Source organism: Anomaloglossus baeobatrachus, chromosome 7, assembly GCF_048569485.1.
Source record: "Anomaloglossus baeobatrachus isolate aAnoBae1 chromosome 7, aAnoBae1.hap1, whole genome shotgun sequence".
Taxonomy (NCBI): Eukaryota; Metazoa; Chordata; class Amphibia; order Anura; family Aromobatidae; genus Anomaloglossus; species Anomaloglossus baeobatrachus.
The window spans coordinates 53,786,439-53,805,319 of record NC_134359.1 but is presented as its reverse complement, the minus strand read 5'-3'; the positions used below and the strand labels follow the sequence as shown (position 1 = coordinate 53,805,319).

General features: G+C 43.7%; 2 protein-coding genes across 2 annotated transcripts in view; one reads left to right on the top strand and one right to left on the bottom strand.

Annotated features, from left to right (window-relative positions):
• The window catches only part of LOC142246613 (bile salt export pump-like), a 108,481-nt gene extending 102,418 nt beyond the window's left edge, over positions 1–6,063 (top strand). The window contains exons 26-28 of the mRNA XM_075319683.1: positions 2,216–2,422; positions 3,233–3,379; positions 5,863–6,063. Of these exons, the coding sequence (XP_075175798.1) occupies positions 2,216–2,422; positions 3,233–3,379; positions 5,863–6,063 (555 nt within the window). The remainder of the gene's footprint in view (positions 1–2,215; positions 2,423–3,232; positions 3,380–5,862) is intronic.
• Positions 6,064–15,742: 9,679 nt separating this feature from the next.
• The window catches only part of NOSTRIN (nitric oxide synthase trafficking), a 106,339-nt gene continuing 103,200 nt past the window's right edge, over positions 15,743–18,881 (bottom strand). The window contains exon 16 of the mRNA XM_075318854.1: positions 15,743–16,667. Coding sequence (XP_075174969.1) covers positions 16,543–16,667 — 125 coding nt within the window. The 3' untranslated portion in view covers positions 15,743–16,542. The remainder of the gene's footprint in view (positions 16,668–18,881) is intronic.

The window sequence follows — 18,881 nt, the reverse complement described above, 5'->3', positions numbered from 1 at the left end:
GAGAGCTGCGGAGGCTGGTAACGAAGGTAAATATCGGGTAACCACCTTGGTTACCCGATGTTTACCTTGGTTACAGCTTACCGCAGGCTGCCAGACGCCGGCTCCTGCTCCCTGCACATTCAGGATTGTTGCTCTCTCGCTGTCACACACAGCGATGTGTGCTTATCAGCGGGAGAGCAACAATAAAAAAACTAACCAGAGCTGTGTGTAACGAGCAGCGATCTCACAGCAGGGGCCAGATCGCTGCTCAGTGTCACACACAGCGAGATTGCTAATAAGGTCACAAAAACCGTGACTCAGCAGCGATCTCAGTAACGATCTCGCTGTTTGTGAAGTACCCCTTAGGGTACAGCGAGAGAGCAACAATCCTGAATGTGCAGGGAGCAGGAGCCGGCGTCTGACAGCCTGCGGTAAGCTGTAACCAAGGTAAACATCGGGTAACCAAGGTGGTTACCCGATATTTACCTTCGTTACCAGCCTCCGCAGCTCTCACGCTGCCAGTGCTGGCTCCTGCTCCCTGCACACTCTAAACAGTGTGCGCTGGTAACTAAGGTAAACATCGGGTAACCATACCCGATGTTTACCTTAGTTACCAGTGTCCGCAGCTTCCAGACGCCGGCTCCGGTTCGAACGCCCAGATGGAGTACATACCGTTACCTGGGGATTTTCTCCTTGATGCTATTAAGAGGGCTTGAACGGTATCTAAGGACTCTGCTTGTATTATGCTTGGAAAGCCTGGGTTGCATACTCCACATGACTTATCTTTTGGATGCATGAATTTGTCTATTGCGGCAAGTTAGCCTGAACCTGATTTAGACTGTACGTTCAGGAACAAGCTACCAGGTGCATCAAGTGGTGTTATAGTATTAGTGTTTTTGGAGGATGTACCATATTATCTATTGGTCCTGGTGCGACTTTATTATGGTTTGAAGCTGTGTGTTTCAAGGATCCATGCTGTTATACCACTGATGAGCCCCTATTTGCTAACTAATGGGGCGAAACGCGTAGGGTGAATCCTGGACGTAAAACAGCTTAAGTCAATATTTGATAATCATTGTGTGTCGACTTGAGGACGTAGTCTGGCCTATCCCTACTAGTCTGCGACTGATGATTAGTGACGGACATAACTCCCTCCTTTGCACAATCTATGTGTGCATATTATCTTGTGGGCTTTATCTTTGGTGTTGCACCTTACCCACTGTTATTTAGACACACTGGATATCTTCTTCAGAGTGAGTGGAGGGTCAGTTTAGGACGACAGTCGACGAGGAACGGGGGCGTCATGGTCAATTAGGACGCCGACCCCCGTATGTAAGGAAGGGTGAGAGAAGGATTAATTATTTTTCTCACCTTTCTTTTCAAAAATCAGTTTAATACATTTTTATCACTTTATGTATGTATGTACTCTGTTTGTGGCATATATGTCCAATAAAAAATAAAGACTATGTTTTTAAGGTAATAGGAATTTTCGGTTTTTGATAAAAACTTGCGCAATCAGAGTCAATACTGTCCTTGTAGACTACTTCTGGTCCTTCACCTCTTAGCCAAAACAGATGCTCCAAAAGGACTCATGTGTGGCCATGTGACTTTCATCTTCATGGAAGCTACCGTAGATTCAATTTTTGAGTAGTTTTTGAAGAACTCTTGCCATTTAATCAGTATACATGGCTCTAAAACTTGTTGCTGTAATTATTATTTCCGGTGTTTTTGAAGTTTTGCAATCATTTTCAATGTTCACTTTTTAGCTGACCACCACACTCACTAATCTGGAAAGCCCTGCCTAGACGTATCACTCCTCACTAGATGTATGCATAATGAATAGTGTTGCTCTGAAAACTGTTGCAAGTTTACATTTTAATACTTCATTTTGGATTTTTTTTATCTAAAATTTTAATTTTAGGATATTAAAGATGTTGGATTAGATATGTCGGCAATATAACACAACTGTGCAATGGACATCTTATTTGTCAAGTGAAAAGATCTTGTCCTTTTAGACATAATAATAATCTCATTTCTTTGTTTATTTTTGCAAAAAATAATCCCATAATTCGCACTTGTAGCAAAGTCTATGTGACGAGTCATAAAGGATTGTATTTACCCAATATAATTTTGCTGATGCGACCCGCTGTATTACAACGCTTGTGCAGAATAAAGTCTCTCTTGGGTCTTGTATTGTTCTCACTGCAGATGTTTCCTTTATGTCTTCTTTACACAGATGATAGACGACCATAACTCCAAGAACATCAATGTTTCATTTCTCAGATCCAAAATTGGAATTGTGTCTCAGGAGCCGGTGTTATTTGACTGCAGTATTGCTGACAACATCAAGTATGGTGATAACTCCATAAAACTGACTATGGACCAAGTCATGGAGGCGGCAAAGAAAGCACAACTACACGACTTTGTTATGGGCCTACCAGACGTAAGTGTCTTTCTACCAAAATTCATCTCTCAATGTAATAGTGATGTAACTTCTTTTTTTTTTTTGGGTGGAAACCTCTGCCTTTATTAGGAGAAAGGAATCAGAATATCGCCAATAATTTCTATACATGCCAAGATGTTTAGGTGGACTGCTACATCTATACCCTTTTGTCATACACAGCATTATACGATATCTCTGACCTGTTATACTTAGGAATTGCAGAAGAAAACTAATATGAGCTGTGGGCAGAAGAAAAATGACGTGGGTCACAAGTAGAAGAAAAGTAATGTGGGCCACAGGCAGAAGAGAGCTAATGTGGGCCATAAGCAGAAGAAAACAAATGTGGGTTAGGGTCAGAAGAAAACTAATGTGGATTGGGGTCAGAAGAAAACTAATGTGAGTTGGAGTCATAAGAAAACTAATGTGGATTAGAGTCAGAAGAAAACTAATGTGGGTTGGGGTCAGAAGAAAACTAATGTGAGTTAGGGTCAGAAGAAAATTAATGTGGGCAGCAGACAGAAGAAAATGAATGTGGGCCACAGACAGAAGAAAATTAATGTGGGCCAGGGTGATGTGAGTCATAAGCAGAAGAAAACTAATGATGACTACAAACAGAAGAAAACTAATGTGGGCCACTAGCAGAAGAAAGCTCACATGGGTTAGGGTCAGAAGAAGACTACAGTGGGCCACAGGCAGAAGAAAACTAATGTGGGCCACAAGCGGAAAAATAAAGAATGTGTAGAAGAAAACTAATTATTATTATTTTATATACAGAACATCTTTCATTATTCTTTTTGCTGTTTTTCACAGAAATATGACACCAATGTAGGAGCTCATGGATCTCAGCTTTCTCGTGGTCAAAAGCAGCGTATAGCCATAGCCAGAGCCATCATCCGGGACCCTAAAATTCTTCTCCTAGATGAAGCTACTTCAGCGCTTGATACAGAGAGTGAAAAGGTAATTGCTTTAGATGCTTTATCCCTATATACAAACTATGAAGAGGGCATTGATTGCTCTAAAGGTTCTGGCCGGTCCGAGTATTAAACATACAGCCTGTTTATTTAAATTGTACCCATGCAATGCTTAGATCCAGACACAGTGACACCACATGGTTAAATACTTGCAGTACAGTTAAACTGCACAATTAAACCTCCACACAAATGAAAATGTCCAAAGTGGACAATCTTTTTAAGAAAAATCAACAATTTAAAGCATACGTATCCCATCACAAGCGTGGTTTAATGCCCTCACTCCCCACAACAAGATAAAAACGGCTTTTGATGCACATACCAGTTTAATATATTTATAAACTGTCTCCATTCTAATGCTATTTCATTTGCCATCTACTCCTTTTACATCATTTGGTTCCTCTTTGTCTTTATTCGGCCAGCACTATAGGTGCAGGAACTTCCTTTCTCTCACTTTCCAGCATTTATCCAGTGCCTTGTGTGCTCTAAACTGAAAGCCTACCTCTCTGTTATGCCGTTTGACACAATGTAGAGCAGAGGCGAAGACCCATCCCAAATTTCTGCAACCCAACGAGGCGTTACTAAAGCTAAAGATGGATTACACTTGACAACAGAGAGTGGATACAGAAAAACAACATTATATATAGGGATGATCGAATACCTCAAATATTCGGCTTCACGAATATTTTCCGAATAGGTCACCGCTATGTCTATGGGAAACCCGAACAACAACTATTCAGAACTATTCGAGCTTCCCATAGATTTACATCGTGCATCGAACATTCGCATAGCGGCAACTTATTCGGAAAATAATCGGGAAGCCGAATATTTGAGGTATTGGATCATCCCTAATTATATATCCATAAACTGTCTTCATTCTAATGCTCTGTAGTTTGTCATCTACTCCTTTTTCAGTGGTTGATTCCTGTTTGTCATTATTCTGCCAGCACTATAGGTACAGGAACTTCCTTTTTCTCACTTTCCAGCAGATATCTAGTGCCTTGCATGCCCTAAACTGAAAGCCTTCCTCTCTGTTATGCAGTTTGACAGAAAGGAGAGTAGAAGTAGAGGCAAAGACCCATCCCCCAGCTTCTGCAATCCATCTACACATCTCTGCAGCTAGAGACTGATTACACTTGAGAACAGGCAGTGGATAAAAAAAAAAACATTTATCCATTCACTGCCTCTATTCTAATGCTCTATAACTTGCCAGCTACTCCTTTTTCAGTGGTTGGTTCCTCTTTGTCATTCTGCCAGTGGAGCACCCCACAAGGTCTGGGGAATACTTGTCACTGGGCCGTGGGGGTCAGGGGATTGCCATGGGTGACCCTGCCCGGTTTCTTGACCCTGAGGTGTCCACGAAAGGGAGAGTGGAGAAGGATGGTGGGATAATGAGGATATTGGAAGTAGTAGTTGTCTTGTGATGCCAGCTATGGTACGGGGCCAGGGATTAGCCTCCGCTGTGGGTGCTGTCTTCTGGGGCCGATGGTGTCGCAACTGGTATGGTTCAGCTCCCCACAGGCAGAGCTAGGCCCCAGGGAGGATGATGGGGGCAGTAGTGGTCATTGCCGCCGGAGCGCGGGGTGACGGCAGCGGCAATGAGGGGCTGACTCAGTAGTTACGGTTAAAGGTCTTTTACTCACAGTTCGGTTGTCACCCTTGGAGTGCCGCTCTCTGCCGTGATGGGCCCCATGTGATCCCGGATAATTCAAAGGTGTTGTTGATTGTGGGCCTTTCCTTCTTCCGCTTTTCTTTTTGGATCCCCGTGACCTGAAGTGCTTGGGGACCCCTGTTCGGTGTTAAAGTTCCTGTCCCATCTGAACGCAGTGGGAGTCTGTTTGGGGCCTGACCGTGATCACGACTCAGAGCTCTATGTTGCTACTGTGCTCCGATCTTCTGATGGCCAGATGGACAAAAAATCCCCCTGTCTAATGGATTCTGGTGGCGCAACTTGAAGTGTACGCCACCTTAGGGCTCTGTACCCTGAACTGCGCCAGTCCCGAGGGAGCAATTAAGCTCTCCCCTCAGCGACCTTATTTGCTCCAGTGTCCCACAGATTCCACCAATAAGCTCCCTTGCTTCCTTCCCCAACCTGTGTCAAGGCACGACTCCTTGTATGTATCATCCTCACTCTCCCCCAGTGGCTGCTCCTCTTATCACGGAGTTCCTGTCACTAGTTGGTGGCAACCTTAAGACCCGACCCTAGCCCGATCCCCAGTGGGGAGGGTAACCTGCTGTATATATATGGAATATTTGGATGTGGAACCGGCACCGACCTCCTCAATACCCAGGATGAGTACTGCACCTTAAGTGAGGTGCAGTACCCTGTGGCGACTGAAACCTCAGGGGCGCCACACCAGCACTATAGGTGCAGGAGCTTCTCTGCAGCTAGAGACTGATTACACTTGACAACAGGCAGTGGATATAGAAAAAAACCTTAACGCACTAATACATCTCCTATTGTGTTTGCAGACTGTTCAAGCAGCACTAGATCGTGCAAGAGAAGGACGTACGTGTATCGTCATCGCCCATCGTTTGTCAACTATTCAGAACTCTAACATCATAGCCGTCATGTCTCAAGGAATAGTCATCGAAAAAGGAAATCATGATCAACTCATGGAGAAGAAGGGAGCTTACTACAAACTGGTCACAACTGGAGCACCTATTAGTTAATGCTCACGGGTATATCTCCTTTACTAGCACTCTGCCTATATACTAGGAATAGCAGGTAGCTGTGAGGCCATGGAGTCATTCTATATTACTGTATTCTCTCATACAAGGCATTCTTACGTTCAGATCCCCAGTTACTGACAGCTATTCATTTCCACGCACAACATGAGTTTGCACGCCAGGTTTACGCCATTACCAATATAAATCTGCACGCTCGGCTGGGGCAGACTTGTGCCATCCATGTCTTGCCACCAGGATTTACACACATTGATAGACTTAGATGGAGAATGTAACTTGCGCATATAATAGTAGATAAATATATATATATATATATATATATATAAAAACTAGTGCAAAGTTACATCCGTCATAAGATGGGAATAAAGCGAGGACATGATTGGCTTTTATGTCTGGAATGTAAATAATGATTATATATTTATTAATCTATGTAAATGTTTAATTTACTTTATGTCAGACATCTATGTAGATATATAGAATATAGTATTTTTCAATGGGGCATATATAAAGCGGTGCTTCAGATTAGGTTAGATCAATAAGTACCCAATCTCTCAGCAACGTGGAGGTAGGTGCTGAATAACGGCGCGTGTATGTCCACACGAAAAGGACTGAAGGGATGTACAAACACTTGGAAATGCATACCAAGAGACAGACATATTATTGGTGCAACAGGGGCCCAAGTGGTAAGGGGGCCCATTTCTACCTCCAAAGCAGGTGGAATCGTGCATTTTGATGAGTTATTGGACTGAAAAGGGCCCATATATTGTTCTTGCACAGTGGTCCTCTTCTGTCTGTGTCCTCCTACAGTGGGTTTAACCCATATGGGCACCAAATTGAAACCCTTTTTGAAAGCACGACTTTATCATTATGAAGGTGCTTTAACATACTCTATATACACAGAGTTAATCAGAAGTTAAGAACAATACAAATATTTGTAGGAAGCTTAAAGGGGTGGTCCACAACTAGGACAACTCCTTCCGATTCCACTTGTTTCCCCCAGTTAAAATAAAAGACCTCTTAGGCGGGTTTTGCATATTGCGACATCGCAAGCCGATGCTGCGATGTCGCACGCGATAGTCCCCGCCCCCGTCGCAGCTGCGATATCGTGTGATAGCTGGCGTAGCGAAAATTATCGCTACGCCAGCTTCACATGCACTCACCCGCCCTGCGACCGTCGCTCTGGCCGGCGACCCGCCTCCTTCCTAAGGGGGCGGGTCATGCGGCGTCATAGCGACGTCACACGTCACCTCCCATTCTAGCGCTGTAGTGGTTCAGGGCTCACGTGACATTGGGCCGTCACGCAAACCCTGAGTCCAATCACAGCTGACTTCTCTCTCCCCGCCTTCAGACCAACAGAGAGCACAAGAGAGTGGTGTTTAATGCCGCGCCAATAGATCACTTCAGATGATGTTCAGACCAGTGTTACTTTATTGTTTTCCAGGTCAACGCGTTTCTGGGGCATCTGCCCCCTTCATCAGGACCACCAAAGAAACAGATAACATCCAATATAAATTGGACATATTTCGATTAAACACTTTTATTTCATTTTTATTTGTATTACTAATCAGAAACTATTTTTTTTAATTTTTATTATATTCAGAATTGTAGTTTTCAAAATAGTAATAACTTGTAACGCAGGGTTGTCAACTTAACTTTTTATTTTTTTTCTGGACAAAAAATAAAATTGTGGGCAGACAATATTTTTTATGAACATATTGGAAAATCACAATAAATCATGATTATTATCAGTCGGCAATAGGTGGAAATGAATCTTGCCACTGGACTAGATGTGGGTTTTGTAATTGCATTCCCAGCTAGCAGCTGATCCCGCTGGGAATATTTGGCACGCTGATAGCCTTTTTTGATGGATCTCTGGCTATACCCCCTCATCACGAACCTCTCCCTCATATCCCCTGATTCTGATTCAAATCTCTCATCCGACGAGCACAGCCTGCGTAAACGCAGGAACTGGCCCGTCGGAATGGCATTCACCGTCGACCTGGGGTGACCCGAGTTGGCGTGGAGGAGGGAATTAACTGACGTAGTTTTCCGGAAGATGGTAGTGGCAACAGCCCCGCTAGATTCCACCGAGATTCGAATGTCCAAGAATTCGATCGTCCTTGGTCCGACCTGATGAGTTAAATAGATGTTATAGCTGTTGGAGTTAAGTTGACGCACAAAATCCTCCAGCCCAGAAACGGTTCCCCCCCAGACGACCAATATGTCGTCAATGTAGCGCAGCCAGCACTGCGCATGGGAGCTCGCCGGCACGCCGTCCCCGAAAACCTCCCTCTCCCAAAACCCAAGAAAGAGGTTTGCGTAAGACGGCGCGCAGGCCGCCCCCATCGCAGTGCCGCGCCGCTGGAGGAAGAACCGGTCCCGGAAAACAAAAAAATTGTGCGTCAATATAAACTCCAACAGCTCCATAATGAGGGCGGACAAGGACCCATCGAGACTACTCGAATCCAGGTAGAATCGCACAGCGGCCAGACCATCCCGATGACAAATGCTGGAATATAGGGCCTCCACATCCATCGTTACCAAGATCGCCCCCTCCTCCAAGATAAGACCCTCCAATCTCCTTAGGACGTCCGCAGTGTCCCTGACATGAGAGGGCAGCGTCTCCACCAAGGGGTGCAGATAATGTTCGATAAATTTGCATGTGACGTCGCACAGCCCTCCCATGCCAGAGACAATGGGACGCCCAGGAGGTGTCTTTGGGTTTTTATGAATCTTGGGGAGGAGGTAAAAAGTTGGAACGACAGGTGTTTTTACTAGGAGGCCCTCATAGATTTTTTTAGGGATAATCCCCTCCTCAAATGCCCTCAGTAAAATCCGCTCCAGGTCACTAGTGAAGCCACGAACGGGGTTATGATGGAGAGGTTCATATGCCTCCCGATCCCTCAACTGTCGCCATGCCTCCCTCTCATACAACTCCACTGGCCAAATTACAACATTCCCGCCCTTGTCGGCAGGTTTAATTACCACCCCATCCAATAGTTCAATCTCCCGTAGTGCTTTTTGTTGTTGTTTAGTAAGATTGTTTCTACCCCCACTACATGGGAGTTGCTGAATATCTTTAGACACTAATTCACAGAAAATCTGGATCGGGGGGCATAGAGACAAGGGCGGAAATGTAGTAGACCTTGGCATGGTGTGACGTGGAAAATTACCTGATTGGTGGCAGGCCGACTCCTCCTCTAGCTCCTCCAGCGCAGCAATAGCCTCCTGTTCCCGAATGGAAATGCTGGGTTCCCCTGTGGCTCTTTTAGAATGCAGTTTATGTAGCACCAGCTTCCGTAGGAACAAATGGAGGTCCTTAGTTACTGAAAAGAGATTGAAGTTAGCCTGGGGCACAAATGACAGCCCTAACTTCAAAACCTCCGTCTGTGTGGGAGTGAGGACATGCTTGGATAAGTTGATTACCTCCATCTGTCCATCACCTCCTTTTTTCCGAGCCAGAGGAGGGGCCGACCGTCCACCACCCAGCGCCAAGGTCTGTTGATTCCGAGCCTGGACCGATCTAGTGTTCGGTCTGAAATTTCTGGTGATATCAGATGCAGTGTCTTCCTCCAATGAGGACATGGATGAGGCTGACATGGAGACAGACGAGGCCTGATGCTTCTTCTTTTTGTTGGGGAAGGACATACCTCGCCAGCGGTACACCTGACCATTTTTATAGTCCGTGACGTCCCGTTGGTATTTCTTCGTCTTAGTACCCAGAATCTCCTTTTCCCACTTAGTAAACTCTTTATCAAGTGAATCATTGTATTTAGATAATTCATCAGAGGTAAGTTCAGAGTCAAGGTTGGCCTGAACGTCTGCTATCTCTTTCTCCAGCTCATTAATGGATTTCTCATTAAGCTCAATAAGGAGCTGCATGAAAATCCTGGAGCAGTTGGACGCGGCCTCCTCCCACTTTGTCTTAACTGTCTCATCTGAGACCACAAACGAAGGGAAGACCCTGACTCGTAATCCCCTGGGGACTAGTCCCCTGTCAAGGTATCTTTTCATGAAGGCCACGTTCCACCACAATCGTGTCTTCCTGTTTAACATGGTTTTGAGACTATTCATGCGGTCCATGGTGGACCTAGAACTCGTAGTTATTAACTCCTCCCCTCCAGCTTCAAATACTCTATCCAGTTGAGTTTCCCACGTTTTTTCGCGGGCTTTATAATCCATAGAGACCTGGAATGAACCTGTGATGAACCACAGAAAAACAGTCATATATAACATAAAAATCCAGATATTATAGGCAACAACTCGGAGATACATATTAAACACAAGGCGCAAGAGTCTTTAAATTTACCAAAGTATAGAAATACCCCATAGACACCGTGATACAAATGTATAAAACATTTTATTTTATAGTGCACAGGGTATTACAGTACATATAATTTAACAATCATGAAAAACCAGATTGAGTAGGTGAAGGAAGAGGGGAGACCCCCACGTGACCCAGGAATTATATCAAAGTTGTGTCGGACCTGCTGAACCAGATGATTACAACACTTAATGTGGCAACCTGATAACCATAAGGATAATCCTATGTAGGGACAAAACCATCCACTGGGCAGCTAGTACCAGAACCCATGGCCTGGGCCTATGGCCTTAAATCAGGTCATAACTCAAAGGGCCTCTATATAAAGCTGCACAATGGACGGAAAAACCCACTAAGGCACTGTTGTCACTCAATACCAATTTTCCCAGAAAAAAAGGGGTAAAAAGTGCCCAAGCAGTATCATGTAAGTCAATCATTAATAAGGCATACAGGCTTACCACAAACAGTTAAAGCGTCCGAGAATCCTGGAGGGCACGTGGGGACCGACGTCCCAACACGTGTTTCGTCACAATGCTTCGTCGGGGGACGATGATAAAAAGAGTGCCAGGAATGGAGTTTAAGAAGGGAGCCTAATTGGTAACACGCCTCCATTACACCGCGCGCACCTGAAGTGAATAGCCGCTGCAGACCGCGCCGTGGCTCGGTATCGGCGGCCGGAAGTCAACGGAGCGAGAACTTCCGGTGACGTCACTGTACGATACTTCCGGTTCTCCGCCGCAACAGACGTTGCCACGGACGCGAATCAACAAGCGGAACCCACTGCAGTGCTGGGTAAGATGGAGCTGCCCCTATAGAGGTAACAGTCCTACCCCCATCAATAACAGTATGATATGTAGTACATGTAAACATTAATAAATCTATACAGAATCACATAATGATATCATCAGTGGAATACATATTATAAAGTACATACATATCAAAAAATACTTTTGTTTATGTACAGAGAGAAGAAGAAGAATAGATAAAGTGAAAAAGCAGACGTCTGCAAAGAAATAGAGAATAAAGAAGAAAGTAGAAATTGTAGGCATAAATATGTCACCCACGATTCCAAATATTACATGTCCATGTATATCGCAGTTCCATGGCCTCCCAATTATAGGTGCTGCAGACGTATGCGAATCTCCATTTCTTCCAGGCCAAGGTTGGTGACAAAACCCGCATGAAGGGGACACTCAAAAAACGGCTTGCACAGATGGAGTGCCGTTGGATCTTTGTTTTAGGTACTCAGGCACCAGAGGGGCTGAATGAACGTCTTTCATTCGCCCCTTTTTTGTAACCATCACTCTTATTCCCATCTTTTTGATATCTTGGGTGAATCCGACTGGGGGGAAATATGAGGGAGGTTGGATCCCTCCCAGTTGTAGTTAATGAAACTTGAATTTTCGCCCTCAGGGTGTTTTGGGTCCACCCTGGCTGAGCTACAGAGGCGTGATTAGCTGCGTAGCCCCCTATGTGTCTTCTAGGATTCTTGGGATTTTAAGTGTTATTCTTTTCATGCTGTATATATTGGTGTTCTTATGACTCTTTTAACAGTGTGTCTTTTTCTTTGTTTTGCTTTAAGGGACCTTCTTGTCAAAAATTTTCCTCCTTAGCCGCCCCCCCCCCCCCCTCCTCCCCCCTTCTCCCCCCCCCCCCCCCCCCACCTTCCTGTCCAAGTGTCCCCTTCATGCGGGTTTTGTCACCAACCTTGGCCTGGAAGAAATGGAGATTCGCATACGTCTGCAGCACCTATAATTGGGAGGCCATGGAACTGCGATATACATGGACATGTAATATTTGGAATCGTGGGTGACATATTTATGCCTACAATTTCTACTTTCTTCTTTATTCTCTATTTCTTTGCAGACGTCTGCTTTTTCACTTTATCTATTCTTCTTCTTCTCTCTGTACATAAACAAAAGTATTTTTTGATATGTATGTACTTTATAATATGTATTCCACTGATGATATCATTATGTGATTCTGTATAGATTTATTAATGTTTACATGTACTACATATCATACTGTTATTGATGGGGGTAGGACTGTTACCTCTATAGGGGCAGCTCCATCTTACCCAGCACTGCAGTGGGTTCCGCTTGTTGATTCGCGTCCGTGGCAACGTCTGTTGCGGCGGAGAACCGGAAGTATCGTACAGTGACGTCACCGGAAGTTCTCGCTCCGTTGACTTCCGGCCGCCGATACCGAGCCACGGCGCGGTCTGCAGCGGCTATTCACTTCAGGTGCGCGCGGTGTAATGGAGGCGTGTTACCAATTAGGCTCCCTTCTTAAACTCCATTCCTGGCACTCTTTTTATCATCGTCCCCCGACGAAGCATTGTGACGAAACACGTGTTGGGACGTCGGTCCCCACGTGCCCTCCAGGATTCTCGGACGCTTTAACTGTTTGTGGTAAGCCTGTATGCCTTATTAATGATTGACTTACATGATACTGCTTGGGCACTTTTTACCCCTTTTTTTCTGGGAAAATTGGTATTGAGTGACAACAGTGCCTTAGTGGGTTTTTCCGTCCATTGTGCAGCTTTATATAGAGGCCCTTTGAGTTATGACCTGATTTAAGGCCATAGGCCCAGGCCATGGGTTCTGGTACTAGCTGCCCAGTGGATGGTTTTGTCCCTACATAGGATTATCCTTATGGTTATCAGGTTGCCACATTAAGTGTTGTAATCATCTGGTTCAGCAGGTCCGACACAACTTTGATATAATTCCTGGGTCACGTGGGGGTCTCCCCTCTTCCTTCACCTACTCAATCTGGTTTTTCATGATTGTTAAATTATATGTACTGTAATACCCTGTGCACTATAAAATAAAATGTTTTATACATTTGTATCACGGTGTCTATGGGGTATTTCTATACTTTGGTAAATTTAAAGACTCTTGCGCCTTGTGTTTAATATTTTTTTGTTTTATGTATTTTTCACCTTTATTTGGTTTATTAAAAGTAATTTAAATTATTAACAGCAATTTAAGTTTTACAACCAATTTACCGTTCACATAGACAGTTTGTAAGCATCTACACCGTGTGCAGAATTATTAGGCAAATGAGTGTTTTGATCACATAATACTTTTTATACGTTGTCCTACTCCAGGCTGTATAGGCTGAGAGCCAACTACCAATTAAGTAAATCAGGTGATGTGCATCTCTATAATGAGGAGGGGTGCGGTGTAATGACATCAACACCCTATATAAGGTGTGCCTAATTATTAGGCAACTTCTTTTCCTTTAGCAAAATGGGTCAGAAGAGAGATTGGACGGGCTCTGAAAAGTCCAAAATTGTGAGATGTCTTGCAGAGGGATGCAGCAGTGTTGAAATTGCCAAACTTTTGAAGCATGATCACCGAACAATCAAGCGTTTCATAGCAAATAGCCAACAGGGTCGCAAGAAGCGTGTTGGGCAAAAAAGGCGCAAAATAACTGCCCATGAATTGAGGAAAATCAAGCATGAAGCTGCCAAGATGCCATTTGCCACCAGTTTGGCCTTATTTCAGAGCTGCAACGTTACTGGAGTATCAAAAAGCACAAGGTGTGCCATACTCAGGGACAAGGCCAAGGTAAGGAAGGATGAAAAACCACCACCTTTGAACAATAAACATAAGATAAAATGTCAAGACTGGGCCAAGAAATATCTTAAGACTGATTTTTCAAAGGTTTTATGGACTGGTGAAATGAGAGTGACTCTTGATGGGCCAGATGGATGGGCCAGAAGCTGGATCAGTAAAGGGCAGAGAGCCCCACTCCGACTCATACGCCAGCACGGTGGAGGTGGGGTACTGGTATGGGCTGGTATCATCAAAGATAATTTGTGGGACCTTTTCAGGTTGAGGATGGAGTGAAGCTCAACTCCCGACCTACTGTCAGTTTCTGGAAGACAACTTCTTCAAGCAGTGGTACAGGAAGAAGTCGGTATCGTTCAAGAAAAACATGATTTTCATGCAGGACAATGCTCCATCACATGCATCTAACTACTCCACAGCGTGGCTGGCCAGTAAAGGTCTAAAAGATGAAAAAATAATGACATGGCCCCCTTGTTCACCTGATCTGAACCCCATAGAGAACCTATGGTCCCTCATAAAATGTATGATCTACAGGGAGGGAAAACAGTACACCTCTGGGAACAGTGTCTGGGAGGCTGTGGTGGCTGATGCACACAATGTTGATCGTAAACAGATCAAGCAAATGCCAGAATCTATGGATGGTCGGCTGCTGAGTGTCATCATAAAGAAAGGTGGCTATAATGGTCACTAATTTTTTGGGGTTTTGTTTTTGCACGTCAGAAATGTTTATTTCTTAAATTTGTGCAGTTATATTGGTTTACCTGGTGAAAATAAACAAGTGAGAGGGGAATATATTTGGTTTTTATTAAGTTGCCTAATAATTCTGCACAGTAATAGTTACCTGCACAAACAGATATCCTCCTAACATAGCCAAATCTAAAAAAAAACCCACTCCAACTTCCAAAAATATTAACCTTTAATATTTATGCATCTTTTGGGTTGATTGAGAACATAGTTGTTGATTAATAAAAAAAAATCCTCTAAAATACAATTTGCCTAATAATTCTGCACACAGTGTATAATGCGTCCATATTATAGATTCATTAGTACAACCACAATACCTGAAACTCCCAAAGATCTACTTGGCTTATCTTACACTGTAATAGGGTTTTATTATTATTTCATTTTAGTTCTATTAAAGCAGAACTAGGACTCCAGGATATTAGGGTCGTAATGTGAAAACTTTACAGCCATGTGATATAGTCAACTGAATGGACGACAGCATAAATTCCTGTTGTTTTTTATTCACTGTCTCAGTATTACTAAATATAACATAATACAGCAGGATATTATGCAAATCAGCAAGAAAGCCAAGAAATCGGATCTGCAAAGGCTGGTCTTAGTGATTGTGGCTCTGCGGGGGAGGAGCGCTGTTTGTTTACATATATCTCTTTAAACCATATAAATCTTTATAGCCCTATTCAATGAATGGTGAGTATATGTAAACTTACACCACCCACAATGAGGTTTGCAGTGTATATATGATAGAGGGAGACCTTAAGGTACCGTCACACATAACAAGATCGCTATCAAGATCGCTGCTGAGTCACGCAGTAGCGATCCGTTAGTGATCTCGTTATGTGTTACATATGCCAGCGATCAGGCCCCTGCTATGAGATTTCTAGTCGTTGCCGAATTGTCCAGGCCATTTTTTTCAAAGGCGATGTCCTGCTGGGCAGGACACATCATTGTGTTTGACACTGTGTGACAGGTCACAGTGACTGCTGAGATCGTTATACAGGTCGAGAGAGAGAGAAAAAAAAAAAATTGCCGAATCCGGATCGTACAGCCGGATTCCCGCGTCCGGATCGGACCCCGATCGGACGCTGAAACCGCGCGCATCCGGATTTTTACAGTTCGGGTCCGCTCAACACTAGTGATAACTTGTGCAGCAATTCCCTATCAACTGACCCTATAGTGTAAGGAAATAAAGGACTAAACCCAGGGATCATTATAAACAGGCACCAAGTGCCCCTTTATCAGGTGTTAGAGGTGCGATGGAAGTGGGTCCTATTTAGTTTATGCTTTCAGGACTCCTTGTCCCTAACTATGTTTGTGCAGCCCCTAAGCCCAACCCAGGAGGAGCATTTTCATGATTATTTACAAAAAATAGCAATAAACAGTATAGTTTAAGAACATTTTACTTAAGGTTATAAAGTGTTGTGTAAACATTTCACATATAGATGGAAGCTGATATATACAGTACATAAAAGCTGCCAGGCAGTGCAGAAAATCATGAATAGTAAAGTATAATACATTCTTCTGGGACTCTTGAAATGATCATAAATTGATTGTACGGCCTTATTAAAGACTGTACAGGTGCCATGTATAGAGTAAAAATATCAAATTGATATATACTCGCCTGGAAGCCATGACATCATCGCATTGGTGGTCAGAAAACGAGATTAAAACATCAAACCAGGAGAACAAACAAGCAGATTTCTCCTATAAGATATATTACAAAGTTGCATATTTTCAGTATTTTTTATTTTTGATTCATGAAATAAAAATTAAAACGACAGTTACTCTTTAAATACACTTTTACGATGCGTGCTCTGATCTGTCCATCTATGCAGCAGAGGAGTCGGAATTTATTTCTTCCACATATGTAGAGGGGAAATAACCCTTCTTCCCATTATGAGTACCGTACCACCAGCCATCATCAGCTTTCCGCAGGATAATGACACTATCACCTGTGGGAATAAAATCGATATTTTACACTGCAGTAATACTGGATATTATCTATCTATCTATCTATCTATCTATCTATCTATCTATCTGTCTGTCTGTCTGTCTGTCTGTCTGTCTGTCTGTCTGTCTGTCTGTCTGTCTGTCTGTCTGTCTGTCTATCTATCTGTCTATCTATCTGTCTTTCTATCCATCTTCCATCCATCCATCCATCTAAGCCAGTTCAGCTGCACAGGGGCCTATTGGGTAAGGGGATGAGCCATGTTTCATTCATCTTAAGACACAGCTATGATCATTCTGTTTTGAATTCTCCTCCTCCAACTCAAAACCTTGTGGTAGATGTCCTCAGCATCTGTCTTTGCTCAGTAGGTACCTATTAATTAATTATTAGTTTGTTTTTTCAAGTGTGGTCTTTCCCAGGAGTCAAACTCACAATTAGCCACGAGATACATTCCTCACTATATGAGGAATTACTCTGTCTAAATGTCTAAACAATATTCTTCTTCTTTACAAGCATAATGTACTGGTACGTAGAGATACATGTCTATATACCAGTACATTTCTAGTTACCTCATTTTTATGTAATGTTCTTTTCTATAAAATGACTATCATGTGTACTATTTATACAAACAATATTAACTCCACAGACACTGCTTTTATTTCTTAATCGAATCATATAGTTGCCAAAGGCAAATAATTATTGATTTCATGTTTTTTTCCATATATATTCATGTGTTATGCCTAAATGTCTCGCACCCCTCCAATTTATCCTAAACTTTGCGGCCTGATTAATCCACCTCTCCACTCACTATTCCCCAGCCTCTCCTCTCTGCCAATCCCTTCACTGGCTTCCCATTGCCCAACAACTCTAGTTCAAAACTCTAATCATGACCTAACAAGGCCATCCACAACCTGTCTCCTCCATACATCTGAGACCTTGTCTCCCGGTACTTACCTGCACGTAACGTCAGATCCTCACAAGATCTCCTACTATCCTCCTCTCGCATCTCCTCTTCCCACAATCACATACAAGATTTCTCCCATGCCTCCCCCATACTCTGGAATGCTCTGCCACAACACACCAGACTCCCGCCTACCTTGGAAAGCTTCCAAAGGAACCTGAAGACTTCCTCTTCTGACAAGTCTACAACCTGCCGTAACTCTCTGTCCGCTATAGCACCGCACGACCATCTCTACCCTCACCTACTGGATCCTCACCCATCCCCTGTAGACTATGAGCCCTCGCGGGCAGAGACCTCTCTAATCTAATCCTGTACCTCTCTGTGCCTTGTATTGTTTATGATTATTGTACTTGTCCTATTATGTGGACTCTTTTTCACATGTAAAGCGCCATGGAATAAATGGCGCTATAATAATAAATACTACTACTACTACTACTAATAATAATAATAATAATAATAATAAAATGCGTGTATATTCTATTAGCATGTGTGTATTTTATATATTCTCATCACACTGCTGCACTCTGAGCCCTGCTCTGCCCCACTGACCCTGCCTCCAGCACACATCACTAATTTGCATGCGATGCAAATTAGCGATGTGTAGCGGCATAAGCGACACTGCCTGACCCCTCTGCTGCCGCTGTGACTGGGGCCAGGTGAAGAAGCAGGCCTGGGGCTTCATAAAGCTAAGTAATTACCCCAGGCCCATCCGGGCCCCCCTCCTCACCGGGCCTCATATACCAGTCACTTTTGTAATACCCTGCTTCTGTATATGTTTGTGCAATGTATATGCCTGTATAATGAGTAAATGCACATGTAATGTGCAAGCAATGTGCATATTTGATATACGTGTGCCCAATGTGAATGTGTATATGCAAGTGGGGCCTGACAGTGGAGGTCTAGACTAAGGCTACTTTCACACTTGCGTTCAGCGCAGTCCGTCACTATGGAGAATAGCGCAGTCCGTTAACGCACTGCGCTATTCTCCATAGACTTGTATGGACGACGCACTGTAACGCAAGTGTCAGCGTTGCATCCGCTGGATGACGCAGCGTCGTTATTTTGACGCTGCACCGGGCGGATGGAACACTGCATGTAACGTTTTTTTGAACAACGGAAACCTTTATTTTTCACTGCGCATGCTCTCTTTTTTTTTTTTTTTTTTTTAATCACAAACTTTATTTTATTTCTCGGTGGCCGAACGTTCAGCTGAGCGCTCGGCCGCCGGCATGTCAGGGCAATCAGCTGAGCACTCGG